This window comes from Furipterus horrens, unplaced genomic scaffold, assembly GCF_987537825.1.
Source record: "Furipterus horrens unplaced genomic scaffold, mFurHor1.1.pri manual_scaffold_5, whole genome shotgun sequence".
In the NCBI taxonomy this organism is placed as follows: Eukaryota; Metazoa; Chordata; class Mammalia; order Chiroptera; family Furipteridae; genus Furipterus; species Furipterus horrens.
In genome coordinates this window covers 162945161-162960769 of record NW_028327175.1, presented here as the reverse complement: position 1 = coordinate 162960769, position 15609 = coordinate 162945161, and the positions used below count along the sequence as shown (strand labels likewise).

At 39.4% G+C, this 15609-nt stretch overlaps 1 protein-coding gene across 1 annotated transcript in view; it reads right to left on the bottom strand.

Moving 5' to 3' along the window:
• Window positions 1-15609, bottom strand: part of FAM149B1 (family with sequence similarity 149 member B1) — a 58940-nt gene that overhangs the window by 38391 nt on the left and 4940 nt on the right. Inside the window, exons 2-3 of the mRNA XM_090278201.1 lie at window positions 13711-13815; window positions 12262-12391 (exon numbers count right to left, since the gene is read on the bottom strand). Of these exons, the coding sequence (XP_090134327.1) occupies window positions 12262-12391; window positions 13711-13815 (235 nt within the window). The remainder of the gene's footprint in view (window positions 1-12261; window positions 12392-13710; window positions 13816-15609) is intronic.

Here is a 15609-nt window from a genome sequence, read left to right as displayed (position 1 = left end):
AGATTTCTGTATATTTATTTTGTACCCTGCTATTTTGCCAAATTCATTTATTATATCGAGTAGTCTTTTAGTGGAGTTTATAGAATTTTATAGGTATACTATCATGTCATCTGCATATAATGATAGTTTTACTTCTTCTTTCCCAATTTGGATGACTTTTATTTCTTTTTCTTGTCTGATTGCTGTGGCTAGGACTTCCAACACTATGTTGAATAGGAGTGGAGAGAGTGGACAACCTTGTCTAGTTCCTGAATTCAGGGGGAATGCTTTTAGTTTTTGTCCATTGAGTATGATGTTGGCCTCAGGCTTCTCATATATAGCCTTAATTATGTTAAGGTATGCTCCCTCTATTCCCATTTTGCTGAGTGTTTTCATCATAAATGGGTGTTGTACTTTATCAAGTGCTTTTTCTGCATCTATTGATATGATCATGTGATTTTTGTCTTTCATTTTGTTTAGGTGATGTATTATATTTATTGATTTGTGAATATTAAACCATCCTTGCATCCCTGGAATGAAGCCCACTTGATCATGATGTATGATCTTTTTGATGTATTGCTGGATCCTGTTTGCCAATATTTTATTGAGGATTTTAGCATCTATGTTCATCAGTGATATTGGCCTGTAGTTTTCTTTCTTTTTTGTGTCTTGACCTGGTTTTGGGATTAGGATAATACTGGCTTCATAGAAAAGAGTTTGGGATTTTCCCCTCTTCTTGGATTTTTCGGAACAGTTTGAGGAGGATAGGAGTTAGTTCTTCCCTGAATGTTTTGTAGAATTCGCCTGTGAAGCCATCTGGTCCAGGGCTTTTGTGTGCAGGGAGATTTTGGACTACTGTTTCAATTTCCTTCTTTGTTATTGGTCTGTTGAGACTTTCCACTTCTTGATTCATTTTGGAAGGTTGTATGTTTCTAGAAATTTGTCCATTTCTTCTAGATTGTCAAATTTCTTGCCATACAGTTGTCTGTAGTAATTTCTAACTATCATTTGTATTTCTGTGGTATCAGTCATGATTTCTCCTCTTTCATTTCTGATTTTATTTATTTGGGTCTTCTCTCTTTTTTTCTTGATTAGACTGCCTAGAGGAACCAGCTCCTAGTTTTGTTGATCTTTTGGATTGTTTGTTTAGTCTCTATGTCATTTAGTTCTGCTCTGATCTTGATGATTTCATTCCTTCTTCTTGCCCTAGGCTTTGTTTGTTGTTGTTGTTCTAGTTCTTGTAGCTTTATGGTTAGGTTTTTTTATTTGAGATTCTTCTATCCTTTTCAGATAGGCCTGTATTGCTATGAACTTCCCTCTCAGGACTGCTTTTGCTGTGTCCCACAGGTTTTGAACTGTTGTGTGCTCATTATCATTAGTTTCTAGAAATTTCTTGATTTCCTCTTTGATGTCATTGTTAACCCATTCATTATTTAATAGCATGTTATTCAAGCTCCATGAGTTTGGGTGTCTGATTTTTTTCTCTGAGGTTGATTTCTAGTTTCAAGGCATTGTGGTCTGAAAAGATGCTTGATATGATTTCAATTTTCTTGAATTTGCTGAGGCTCATTTTGTGTCCTATCATGTGGTCTATCTTTGAAAATGTCCCATGTGCATTTGAAAAGAATGTATATTTTGCTTCTTTGGGGTGGAAAGTTCTATATATATCAGTCAGGTCCATGTGGTTTAGTGTGTTGTTCAATGCCTGTATATCCTTGGTGTTTCTTTGGTTTGATGATCTGTCTATTGTTGATAATGGAGTGTTGAAGTCCCCTACTATGAGTGTGTTGTTGTTGATATCCTTCTTGTGGTCTTCTAATATTTGCTTTATGTATTTGGGTGCTCCTTTGTTGGGTGCATATATGTTTATCAATGTCATATCTTCTTGATGGATTGTTCCTTTAAGTATTATGAAATGTCCTTCTTTGTCTCTTTTTATTGCCTTTACTTTGAAATCCGTTTTGTCTGATATGAGTACTGCTACCTCAGTTTTTTTATCCGGTCCGTTTCTATGTCTTTTTTTATGCTGGTGTAGTTCTCTGCAAGTTCCCTGTAATTTTCTTGGAGCTGCTGGTAACTTCCTTGGAGGTTGTCATAGTTGTTTTTAAGGATGTCGAGTATATTGAGCTTCTTTACCACCATTGTTTTGAATTCCATGTCTGACATTTGGGCTATGTCTATTTCATCTATCTCTCTTTCTGAGGATTCCTCTTTTCTTTTCATTGAGGGGTTACTTTTGCATCTTACCATGTTGGATTCTTCTTGTTTGTTTTTATTTATTTGTTTGTTTTTTTTGGGGGGGATGGTCTGCTTTGACCTCCCTCCTTTGTGGTGTGAGATTCTTTATGGGAGATCTGGGGGTTTCAGTGGTGCAGTCTCTTTGATATCCTGAGCCTGATGTTCTTGGGTTACCCTGTATGTTGTTTGTTTATGCTGTCTGGTTATATTTCAGATATTCTTTGGTAGGATCTTCCTTCTGGCTTGTTGATTGAGAGTCACTCTATCCACTTTGTCTTGAGTTCTTTTGTGGAGATGCTGTTAAAAACATAAACACACAGCCCAGGCAGGAGACCCACACCCTCAAAAAATATCCCCCACCCTCTATCCCGCTATCGTCAGTCAATGAGCCCGTATTAATATAAATGTAAAGAGATTAGAGCTTTTATACTATAAGAAGAATAGATAAGAGTTGTTTTTAGGGAGGAAAAATATAATTTTTGATAGAGGGGGTGATGGATTAATAATAGTTGAGAGTATGCAAGCCAGTAGGTAATATTTACATTGTATGTTAATAAAAATAGAAGGATGGAAAAATGCATAATATAGTAAGAAAGTGGGATTGTATTGTATTGGGTTTATATAGTAATTATATTCTATTATTTAGAGTGATAGGGGGGCTAAACTAGACACACAAACAAACAATGATTAAAGAGAAAGGATGAGAAGGAGAGGTTATATGCAACAAATTAGAGATATAGTTTGTTTTTCTTTTCCTTTTTTCTTCCCCTCCACTCCCCCCTTTTATTTTTTGGAAGGGGAATAAAAAAAAACAACCAACAACAGCAAGAAAAAAGAAGAAAAGAAGAAAGAAAGAAAGAAGAGAGAGAAAAAAAAAAAAGGGACGTTTTTACTCAGTTCAGCCTTGGTGTGTCGTCTTCATTTTCTGCGTCCGCAGCTGGTCTAGTGTGGCGGTTCAGAGGTTCTTGTTTCTTGCAGCAATGGTGTGCGCCCGTGGTTGCTGGCACGGCGCCCGTGGTTGCTGGCACGGCGCGCTCCCTTGCTGCCCACTGGAGCCAGCTGAGGTGTCCTTGCACGTGCGTCCCTACACGGGCGGGGCGGCCCGAGAGCTTGCGCCACTATTGGCGCCTATTGTCACCGGGCTGAGGTGTTTTCGCGCTCGCGTGCCCGTGCCCTTAGTCCCGCTGAGCCGAGCTCCGGGAGTTGGTCTCTCGCCTCTTAGAGCGGGGCCCCGGACACTTGTGCACAGTGGAAGTGAGCGTCTGAGTCACTGCCGCCTGCTGTTCCGGCACCGCAGCTGCCCACCTTCCCTCACCCGTCTAGGTGGGCACAAACAGAGCCTGAGGTAGTGGTCTGCTTTCCGGCCTGGGGCCCGGCGCCCACTGGAGCTGGCTAGGGGTGTCTGCGCACGGTCCTCTGCGTGTTCAGTGGGCCCTCCCTGTGCCCGTTAGGGCACTGATCTTATGTCTGTTGGGGAGTGTCCGAGGGGCACCCGGACTCATGGCCCCGCGCACCTGGGCCAGTGAATGAGGGCACTTCCTTATGCGAGCCCCCCCGTGACCCAAGGGTAGGGTTGGGGAGTGGATGAGCGCACCTCTGCGCCTGCGCTCCTCAAGAATGGCCTACCACCCCCAAACGTTCCTCCCTTCTCCACCGTCCACTAGAGAAAAACATAAAGGAGAATTATGTTCTCACTTGCCCAGCAGCACGCTGTCTCCTGTCCTTCAGCGCCAATGCCACTTGGTCGAGTCCCATCTCTGCCAGCGGGCAGAGATCCGCTCTCCTCGCGACTCCTCTCTTGGGTAGCCTGTGGTCACCAAAAACCCTTTGTGTACTTCCAGCCGCATCTCGGGCAGCCGCTCCAGTCAGGAATCCCATTTCATCCCCTTTTCCTCTGCTATCCTCACTAAACAGGTTGTTCCCAGATGGATTTTCTCTAATCCAGCAGTGCCTTGGCTCGACTCCTGCCAGCGTCCAGCTGCTCACTGAGATGTTCTGTCTGCAATTAGCCCAAACTGCAGACAGGTCTCGGGAGCCTGAAAGCACAGCCTCCCCTCACTCCTCCGCCATCTTCCTCCTCTGAAGAGCATATATTCTTGCTGTCATTGAGTGAGATATCAGGTCAAGTTGTTTATGGTGTAGTTCAAGTCTTAAGTACGCTTGCTGATTCTCAGTGCAGTCGTATTGAAAGCAGGGTGTCGAAGTCTCCAGCTACAACTGTGGTCTATAATTTTCTTCTTTGTAGTATCTCTATCTGGTTTTGGAATTAGGATAATGCTAGCTTTGTAAAATGAGCTTGGGAGTCTTCCTTCCTCTTCAATTTTTTGGAATAGCTTGAGAAGAATAGGTTTTAGTTGTTCTTTAAATGTTCGGTAAAATTCACATGTGAAGTCACCTGGTCCGGGACTTTTTTTATTATTGTTTCTATTTTACTAGTTGTAATCAGTCTGTCCAGATTCTCTGATTTTTCCTACGTTAGTTTTGGAAGATTTTGTTTCTAGGAAGTTATCCATTTTATCCAGATTCTCCAATTTTTTTGCACATATTTGTTCATAATATTTTCTTACAATCCCTGTATTTCTGTCTAGTCAGTTGTTACTTCTCTTTCATTTCTGATTTTATTTATTTGGGTATTCTATATTTTTTCTTGATGAGTCTTGTTAAAAGTTTGTTAATTTTGTTTATCTTGTTTTAGAAAAAGCTCTTGGTTTTATTGATTTTTCTGCATTGTTTCTTTTGACTCTATTTCTTTTATTTCTGCTCTGAACTTTATTATTTCCTTCCTTCTACTTACTTTGGGATTTGTTTGTTGTTTTTTCTGAGTTCCTTGAAGTGTAAAGTTAGATTGCTTATTTGAGGTTTTCCTTGTTTCTTGAGGGAAGCTTGTAACGCTATGAATTTCCCTTTTAGGACTGCTCTTGCTGTGTCCCATAGATTTTTCATTGTTTTGTTCTAATTTTCATTTCATTCAAGGTATCTGTTCATTTCTTCATGTCATTGTTAACTCATTCATTGTTTATTAACATGTTATTTAGCCTCCAAGTGTTTCTGTGCTTTTCAGGTTTTTTCTTGTGATTGATTTCTAGTTTCATACCATTATGATCAGAGAAGATGCTTGATATGATCTCAATCTTCTCAAATTTGAGAACTGATTTGTGTCCTAACATGTGGTCTATCCCAGGAAATGCTCCATGGGTACTTGAACAGAATGTATATTCTGCTGCTTCAGGATTGAAATGCCCTGAAGATATCAATTAAATTCATCTGATCTAGTTGTGTCATTTATGGCTGCCATTTCCTTGTTGATTTTCTGTTTGGAAGATCTACCCATTGATGTCAATGGGGTGTTAAAATCCCCTACTATTACTGTCAGTCTCTCTATATGAATCAAGATTTGCTTTACTTATTTAGGTGCTTCTATGTCGGTTGCATATGGTTATAAGGGTTATATCCTCTTGTTGGATTGCTCCCTTTATCATTATGTAGTGTCCTTCTTTGTCTCTTACTACCGCTTTTGTTTTAAAGTTTAATTTGTTAGATACAAGTATTGCTACCCCAGCTTTTTTTTTTTTCATTTCCATGCATGAAATAGCTTTTCCCATTCCTTTACTTTTAGTCTGTGTGTATCTTTTGTTCTGAGGCAGGCCTCTTGTAGACCCATATATATATGGGGGTTATTTTCTTATCCATTCAGCTACCCCATGTCTTTTGATTGTATCACTTAAGTCAATTAATTAAGATTATTATTGGTAAGTACTTATTTATTGTCATTTTATTCTTTTAACTACATTCTGCTGTTTCTTCTTTCTTTTCCTTCTCCTTCCTTAACCTTTAACATTTCTTGTAATAGGAGTTTCATGGTAACAAATTCCTTTAGCTTCTTCTTGTTTGGGAAGCTCTTTATTTTTCCTTTAGTTTTAAATCATAGCCTTGGCTGTAGGTCCTTGCTTTCATCCATTTGACTATTTCATGCCAATCCCTTCTGGCCTGAAATGTTTCTGTTGAGAAATCAGCTGACAATCTTATGGGAGCTACCTTGTAGGTAACTGTTTCTCTTGCTGCTTTTAAGGTCCTCTTCTTGTCTTAACCTTTGCCATTTTAATTATGATGTGTCTTGGTGTGGGCCTCTTTGGACTCATCTTGTTTAGGACTCTGCACTTTCTGGACTTGTGTGTCATTTTTCTTCCAGTTTCAGGAAGCTTTTGGTCATTATTTCTTCAAATAGATTCTTGATCCCTTGCTCTCTCTTCTCCTTATGGTACCCTATTATGTTGATGTTATTATGCTTTATGTTGTCCCAAGAGTCCCTTAAACTATCCTCATTTTTAATTTTTTTTTCTGCTTTGATTAGGTGTTATTTTCTACTTGTCTCTGTTACTGATTCGATCCTTTGCTTTAGGCAACCTACTCTTTATTCCTTCCAGCATATTTTTCATTTCAGATACTGTATTCATCTTTTTTTCTGATTTTTTTTTCTTATTTCTATGTCCTTTTCATGCTGTTTGACATCCTTATAACCACTTATTTGAACTCTATATCTTGTAAATTGCTTGCCTTCATTTCACTTACCTCTTCTGGAGATTCCTCCTGTCCTTTTCATTTGGGGCATGTTTGTCTCTCCATTCTGGCTGCCTCTTTGTGTTTGTTTCTATGTATTAGGTAGACCTGCTATAATTTCCAGTCTTGGTAGGATGGCCTTATGTAGTAGGTGTCCTGTGGGGTCCAGTGGTGCAGTTTCCTTGATCACCTGAGCTGGGTGCTCCAGGAATGTCCCTTGTGTAGGTTATGTGGACCCTCCTATTTTAATTGAGTCATGGTTGCTATTGGCCTGTTCATGCATGGGACTGACCCTCAGGCTGGCTGACTGTGAGGCTCAACCCTGACCATAGCATGCAAGCTACTGTGCAAATGCTGACTACACAAAGCAGAATTCATAGCAGCAAGGTCTGGTGCCTGCCGAGCTCTCCCTTTGGATATGCTGTTGTGAAGCTTATTGGATCCTGCTCTTATGTTTGACACTGGCCACTGGTGTGTTGGTTCTTGGCTTCTTGGGAGGGACTCTGGTGTAGGCCAATGTCATGCTGCCTGTAGCTGGCCTTGGGCAAACTATTTGGAACAAAATGACCCACAGTTTGTAACTGCCTCTGGGTGCATGTGGGAAGGACTAAGCTGTGCACCAAGGATGGCTTTTACCAGCACCAGGCCTGGGGGCAGGTCAGTAAAAGCCCCAAGCTACTCTGAGATCTGCCTCCACCTACAATCTGCCTGTTAGGCTTAGTCATTGGAAGAGTTTCTGGTGGTACTCAAGTTGCATGAGGTAGATTCTCAATGAGTCACCTGGTAGGGGCTAGTGGTGTTCACCTGACTGGAACAGGCTCAAATTCGGTGCCAGGGCTGGGTCTGAGGCCACTCAGCAAATGTCTCAGGGTATACCAACCAAGTCTAGCTGCAACCCGCTGGGTGCTCACACACCTTTGTGTTGGGGCTGGGTCTTAGGGAGTCATCATGGTGAGGCCAGCAGTGTTTATCAGGCCCAACAGACCAAGAACTGGACCTGTGAAGGGAGGGTTCTGTACCAGTCAGGCATGTGATGGAAAAATGGCTCCCATCTTAGATCCACATAATTTAATCTGTCTCATATTCTACCATGAGGATTTGGAGCTCAGCAGGGTAGGGTGGCTGAGTCAGGAGGATTTGTTTAGTGTATCTCCCTTGAGGGGTAGATGCCAGTCAGGCTTCAGGGAAGATGAGGATTGCGGCCTCTCCTGTGAGCCATGCAACTTAGTTTTTTCTGGATTTTGACCTGACCACAGAAGGGTGAAGCCACTAGGAGTCAAGTGGGTGGGGCAGCTGGAGCCCAAAGGGTGAGTGTACACTATAAGCCCAGAAGGTGGGGCTTGTGGATCCCCTATGAGTGGGAAGCACCAGTCAGGATCATGGAAAAAGAGGGGAATGGCCCCACCCTAAAGCAACACAACTCAGTCACTGACACCCCCTGAGTCTGCCCAGACCTCTACAACCCGGCCAGGGTAGCTGACTCCTCAGGAGGGCAAAAGCCCCACAGGGTGGGGCAAGAGGGAGTCCAGAGGGTGAAGCTCTTGCTTTCCCCAGGCTGATGCCACACGGAAGGGAGTGCTCCACCCAAGAAAGATGGTGTCTGTGGTATGGGAGAATGACTCAGCACAGAGATCCTGGCATCTGTCCCTTCAGCTCTTTCCCCAGAACCACAAACCCCAGACTCTCTTCATGCAACTCTAGTCTAATCCTCTCACCCTCCACTGGAGCCCAGGGTGAGTGGCTGCAAATGAAATTTTATGTGTTGGACCTTTAAGAGGGTGCTGTGTCTCTAGCAGACTCCAGTCTCTCCCCGATGGACAGAAACCCCACTGATTTTCACAGCCAGATGTTATGTGGCTGCCTCTTCCCAGCTCAGGTGCTCTAGGCTGGCAAGTCCAGCTTGGGATTTAGACCCCACACTTCTCATGTGGAATCTCAGCCACCACCCATGGGAGGAGAGTCAGTACTTTTTGCATCTGTGCTCTTTCTTCCTATCAGTCTTGATGTGGCTTCTTTTATAAATCCTTGGTTATAAGAATTTTCTTCAGCTAATCTTCAGTTGTTTATTCAGGATGATTGTTCTATAATTTAGTTATAATTCCATTTTGGTGCTGGGAGGAGGCGAGTTTAGCTTCTACCTTCTCTGCCACCATCTTGGATCCACTGTGCCTTGGCTTTTCATTTCTGGGCCCTCTTCTGTCTCCTCTGCGTCTGCATGCTTGACTTATGATCAGCCAGGGATGTATAATAGCTTGAGCCTTCTGTGATCTCTCCTGCATGGATATGTGGAGAGCTTATCAGGGTTTTCTATGGCTAATTTCCCAGATCTCCGTAATACATTTCTCAATTTTCTGCTAATCCATTTTTTACACCAAACAGTATTGAAGCCTCAGTCTATCTAAGCCACTGTTTTTCCTTGTTCGTGTGTCACTGAGTTTGCTATGGTTATTGACAATGCTATTAGATATAGGGCTCATCCAAGTTCCACTCCAAATCTACTGAGTCCTTGACTCTCACTGTTCCTCACTCAAAGTTCTATTGATTTTCATGAATAACTACTTGTGGGGTCTGCTGGACATGGTTCTTCCAAATCCCATAATGGAAGGCTGACCAGAAAGCCCCTGGCCAGAAGAGATGTATATTGCTTTGAACATGGATTGTACTTCCCTCCTTATTTCCTTTTGGGAGCGGCTTCTTGTCCTTTGTGACTGCTTGACCTTTTCCCTCTGCATGTACACACTGAGGGAATGCAGTTTAGACTCTCAAACAAGACACGTGCCCCCTTTTCTGGGACCCCTTAAAACAGTGGTTCTCAACCTCCCTAATGCCACAACCCTTTAGTACAGTTCCTCATGTTGTGGTGACCCCCAACCATAAAATTATTTTTGTTGCTACTTCATAACTGTAATTTTGCTACTGTTATGAATCGTAATGTAAATATCTGACATGCAGGATGTATTTTCATTGTTACAAATTGAACATAAAGCATAGTGATTAATCACAAAAACAATATGTAATTATATATGTGCTTTCCAATGGTCTTAGGCAACCCCGGTGAAAGGGTCATTCGACCCCCAAAGGGGTCGTGACCCACAGGTTGAGAACCATTGCCCTAAGAGGAGCTTGGCAGTCTCTCTAGCAGTGTCAGATTTCTTTATCTAGAAATGTCTGTGAGTGGAAGCTGATGATTTGTAAGCACTTTGTAAATTTGCATTGCTTAAATGAAGGAAATTGTGACTTCCTGAGAATTGAACCTTGATTTTCTATCCTAAGTGAGAGAGGCTCACTGTCGGTGTGTACAACTCACCTGCAGGAACTTTTTAAGACAGATCTTTATGGCCTGTATCCATAGCCGACCATCCCCTTTTACACCAAAAGTAGCTGTAGGATGTGGTAGTTGTTTCTTTTGTGGCATTTTAGGGTGGAGAAGGTGGATTTGATGAAGTCAATAATTCAGGACTTAATTCCCTCTCTTGTGTTTTTTTTCCCCTTGCACCAGAGGATGAAATAGCTTCTAAGAGCTCCAGCTGCAAGCTGGGAAGAGTCTCTGTGACTGTAATAACATGGTGACAACACTTGGAACCTAAATTAGACTTCTGTAGTCTCACTACTCAGTTTATTTTTTAGCAGTTTAATGGGTACATTTTAGAATCTTCTAGTTTGTGTGGAATTAGACCCTCCCTTTCAAATGTAATTAATATCATTTAAAACTTGAGTAAAATATTGAAACCTTAAAAAAATAAAGTGAATCCCTCTTGTAATGTTCTATTTCAGCACCCTGTCATCTTCTTTTGATCTCTTCTCACCTTTTGTAGTTACTTTATCTGCTTTTGTCAATCTCCCTTATTAAGACTCTTGTGAATCACGTCTCACTCACCCCATATTCCTAAGTAGCGCCTGACAACAAATGTGCTCAAAAAATATTTGTTGAATGAAAGAAGAAAAACAGAAAACCCAATTATTAGATAATAAGGGAAAGCTCAATTATGATTGGTATGGAAGTAGTAAAAGAAAATATCTATATGAAGTAAGGAAAGTATATATACATCCAAATTAAAATAACTGGAAAATAATTCATGGTGGTAAAAATAGGTTTTAACAATTATCACGCTTTTTGTAAAGAAAGCAGGTTGCTAACAACAATATAGTAGAAAGTCAGTATTGTGGAAAAGTGCTTACAAAATAGTATTAAGTGAATAAATAGAGCGTAATATTTTATGTTAACCATGATTATAGCTAGGTCAAATTAAACATAGACTAAAAGAGGATACAGAAATAATAATATTTATTGCATCAAGGTGATAGACATGTTTAAAATTTGTCTTTAAAATTTATTTTGAATCCTTACCAGAGGATATGTTTATTGATTTAGACCAGCGGTTCTCAACCTGTGGGTCGCCACCCCTTTGGGGGTTGAACGACCCTTTCACAGGGGTCGCCTAAGACCATCGGAAAACACACATATAATTACATATTGTTTTTGTGATTAATCACTATGCTTTAATTATGTTCAATTTGTAACAATGAAAATACATCCTGCATGTCAGGTATTTACATTACAATTCATAACAGTAGCAAAACTACAGTTATGAAGTAGCAACAAAAATAATTTTATGGTTGGGGGTCACCACAACATGAGGAACTGTATTAAAGGGTTGCGGCATTAGGAAGGTTGAGAACCACTGATTGAGACAGAGGGAAAGAGAGAGAGAGAGAGAGAGAAACATCAATGTGAGAGAGAAACATCAATCGGTTGCTTCCCATAAATGCCCCAACTGGGGTCAAACCTGCAACCTAGGTATATGACCTGAATGTGGATTGAACTCGCAACCTTTTGGTGTATGGGATGATCAATTGGGCAATTGTTTTTAAGGTTGCTGGTCTTTTAAAAATAGTATTTTACAATGGGAGATATCCATAAATAAATAAATAGATAGATAAATAAATCTATCTCAACACCCAATTATTAAAAACTGAATAATACTTTAGGTAAACATCTTTAGTCCTTTTTCTAATATATACAAGCAAAAATATATGTAAAATAAAATTAGAACTATATAAATTCTTCTTAACCTGCCTTTTTTCATTTAACAGTATCATGAGCATTTTCCCAGTGTATAATGGCTTAATAAACTTTCAAAAACATTTCAGACAAAGTAACATTAGTATTACATTGGTGGGAAGACATATTAGTGAACTGAACAGAGCGAAAGGAGGAAGTCCAGGGCCCACATCCATACTAAGCTACAACTGTTTCAGTCAAACACTCGGTAAGCATATCTAAAAATCAACTACTTTATAAAATATTGAGAGGGTGAAGACTGAAGCTTCTTTATAAATGTTAGAAAAGTGTGGTGAATTTAAGTATTGAAATGTAAAGATACAATGCAGGAGAATGAAGGAATGAAAGGTCTGACAAAACTGACAAATCCTAACTCCCCAAATAATCTCCCAAATGCTCCATCAGACCAATAACACGTAACTTACACCATATCCCCAGGAGAAGTCCGAGCTGCCTTCAGTAGAGATTCCTGTGCCTGTATAACTTGGAAAAGCAGACCCTGAAATCCCAGTATCAGCTGATGTAGAAGGTGATTCTTGTGTCATGTCAGACTCACTAAATGCAGAATTTGGAAGGAGGAGAGAAAACAGAAACATTCTTATATTTCCTCAAGTTTCTGCAACATTAACCACTCAGCAATTAGGTGATAAGCATATGTACAAAAATATCCAAAGAAGTAAAAATTGATGAATTTGAAATTTAAGGATCATGAAAAAGTTCTACCCAATTCCTATAGAATTGATGGCAAGTCATTGTACATAATTCTAGTCATAGTTTACAATGAATACTTTAACATTCCACCTGTAACATGTACCTTTGACAACTAAAGACATTTTAGAAATATTGGTAATATCTGAACTTATTTTGTACTTTCACAGTTAACCAAGAACTTTTACAAATATTAATCCCATTTTATCCTCACAACAACCTGATGATGCAGAACACAAAGACAATGAATTCTGATTCTTTAAAGACAAAGAATCTGAAATTTAGTTCTAGGTTTTGAAACTAAGTTTTATGATTGCAATTTTCCTATAATACTACATTGCTTCTCAGAACCTTCTTTGCAGTTATAGTCTCCTTTGTTCTAGTTCTTAAAGTAATACATGCAGCTAATATTTACTCAGCATTTACTACATTATTCCCTTATTTATTGCGGGTATTACGTTCTAGACTCCCCCGCAATAGGTGAAAATCTGCGAAGTAGGAACCTTACATTTATTTTAGTATTTATATATATTTAAAGGCTTTATAAACCCTTCCCACACACTTAAAAACCATTCCCAGTCCCTTATTAACCTTTCCCACTCCCTTATTAACCTTTTCCACACTTTTATAGACACTACTTAGGTTCTTAAACATATTCTACACTCTTAAACCTACGTAACTTTAACAACGTACGTGTACAGTACTCCAAAATCCTGCAATATAGCGAAAAATCCGTGATAAATAAATAGATATATTTTTTAAAATCCCATCATACAGTGAGGCCACGATAAGTGAACTGTGATATAGAGAGGGACTACTGTATATGCCAAGCTTAGTGCCAAGTTTTGCAAACTATCTCATTTATATTTACAACACCTTTACGAGATACTATTATCAGGTAAGTAACTTGCAATTTTATTCCGCTAATAAGTGACAGAACCAGGATTAAAAATCAGATGTTTATAACACTGCTTTTCAAAGGCTGTGAAACTAAGAATGATGTTTTTTTCCATTAGCTGTTCCAGACTGAAGATAAATGGTAATGAAATTTGGTAAAAATTTGTTTTGTTTCATTAGTACAAGGCTTGATACCAATCCTAAGCTAAAAAGCAAAACCTTTGCCATTGTCAAGTATAAAAGCAAACAAGTATACTTTGTGTTATTACCTTTGGGAACTTGTGTCTTTTGCATGGCTACCATTGGTAGAGGAAATTTCATCTAGCTGCTCTGGAAGGGGATGATGATTAAGAGCATATTTTGTTATTCCTTTCCTGAGGAAGATAAAAAGAAAAGTTATATTTCCTATAAACAAAGAATATACTTTTTAGAAACATAGTCTAGAAGTTAGTCATATACTTCTTCCTGCTGTGGAACTGCATTGTCCCATACATTAGCCACTAGCAGTTAAAATGTAGTTAGTCAGAAGTGAGATGCACAGATTCATTTTAAGTATAACACACACAGGATTGTGAAGTTTTAGTACAAGAACGTACAGTATCTCACTAATGATTTTATCATGATTATATGTTGAAGTGATAATGTTTTGCATGTATTGAGTTAAAACTAAATTCTTAAAATTAATTTCACTGAAAACTCAAAATATAATAAGGTATAACCATACAACTATTAGAACAGCTAAAATAAAACATGGTGCTAACACAAAATGCAGGCAAGGATATGGAGAAACTGGATGTCTCATATATTGCAGGTGGTATAGCCACTTATAGAACTATATGATTTCTTATAAAACTATAAGACCTAGCCATGGTAAATGCTCTCTTGGGCACTGATCCCAGAGACATTAAAACTTACATTCACACAAATATATATATATATATATATATATATATATATATATATATATATATAAATGTTCAGAGCAGTTTTATTTACAATTTTAATAAAACTGGAAATAACTGAAAAGTCCTTTGATGAGTGAATGGTTCAACTGTGGTATATCCACTCAATGAAGTATAATCCAGAAAAAACAAAAAAGAGGAGTGAACTATTGACACATGCAACAACTTGGATTGATTTTAAGGACATCATGCTTAATGAAAAAAGCCGATCTCAAAAGTTTACATAGTATATGGTTCCATTATATAACATTCACAAATGACAAAAATATAGAGATAAAAGAAAAGATTAATGGTTATCAGGAGATGGAGAAAGGAGTGGATGTGACTAGAAAGGGGTACACAAGACTGTTCATTGGTGGTGGTGAAATACCTCTCTATCTTGATTTTACTGGTGGTTACACAAGTTTGTATGAGACCAAGTTGCACAGAACTATGTACACACATACACACACAAAGGAATGGATATAAAAACTAGTGAAAGGTGAATTAAGGTATATAGTTTGGTTAAAAGTCTTATACCAATGTCAGTTTCCTGGCTTTAAAATTATACTAGTTATGCAAGATATCATTACTGGGAGAAACTGGGTGAAGAGTTCAAGGGACTCTATACACTACTTTTATAACTACCTGGGAGTCTATAATTATGATATTTCAAAATAAAAAGGTAAAAACATTTATTTCATCTGTTTCTACTATTTTTAATATGACTACCTGAAATTTAAAATTACATATGTCGACAAAACACTTCCGGCCAAGATGGAGGCCTCGACAAACATGCTGTGTCTCCCTCCACAATTAAGAAGGAATACAGCTACCTCAAAACTAGAGACAACCAGAAGTTCCAGAAAATCGAGCTGCATGGAAGTCCAACAAATGAAGATATAAAGAAGAAATACTCATCTAGACAGATAGGAGGGGCGGTGACACAGTGGAGAAGATGTGGTTTGGTGGCGGCAGCAGCGGTGGAGGCTGTAAGCCAGCGGAAAGCGCAGTTACATGTTTCAAAAAGCAGGGAGGGACACATGGGGAGCGCTCCCAGCACCAGACCAGATCATGCAGCTCACGGTTCCAGTGCCAGGGAAAATAAAGCCTCATTGCTTCTGACTATGCAAACCAGTGAGGGTTGAGGCGGAGGAAGAAACTGCTGGTGTCCCAACAGTCTGCTTGTTTAGAGGGTCTCCATGGTCCTAGAATGACCGCAGACGC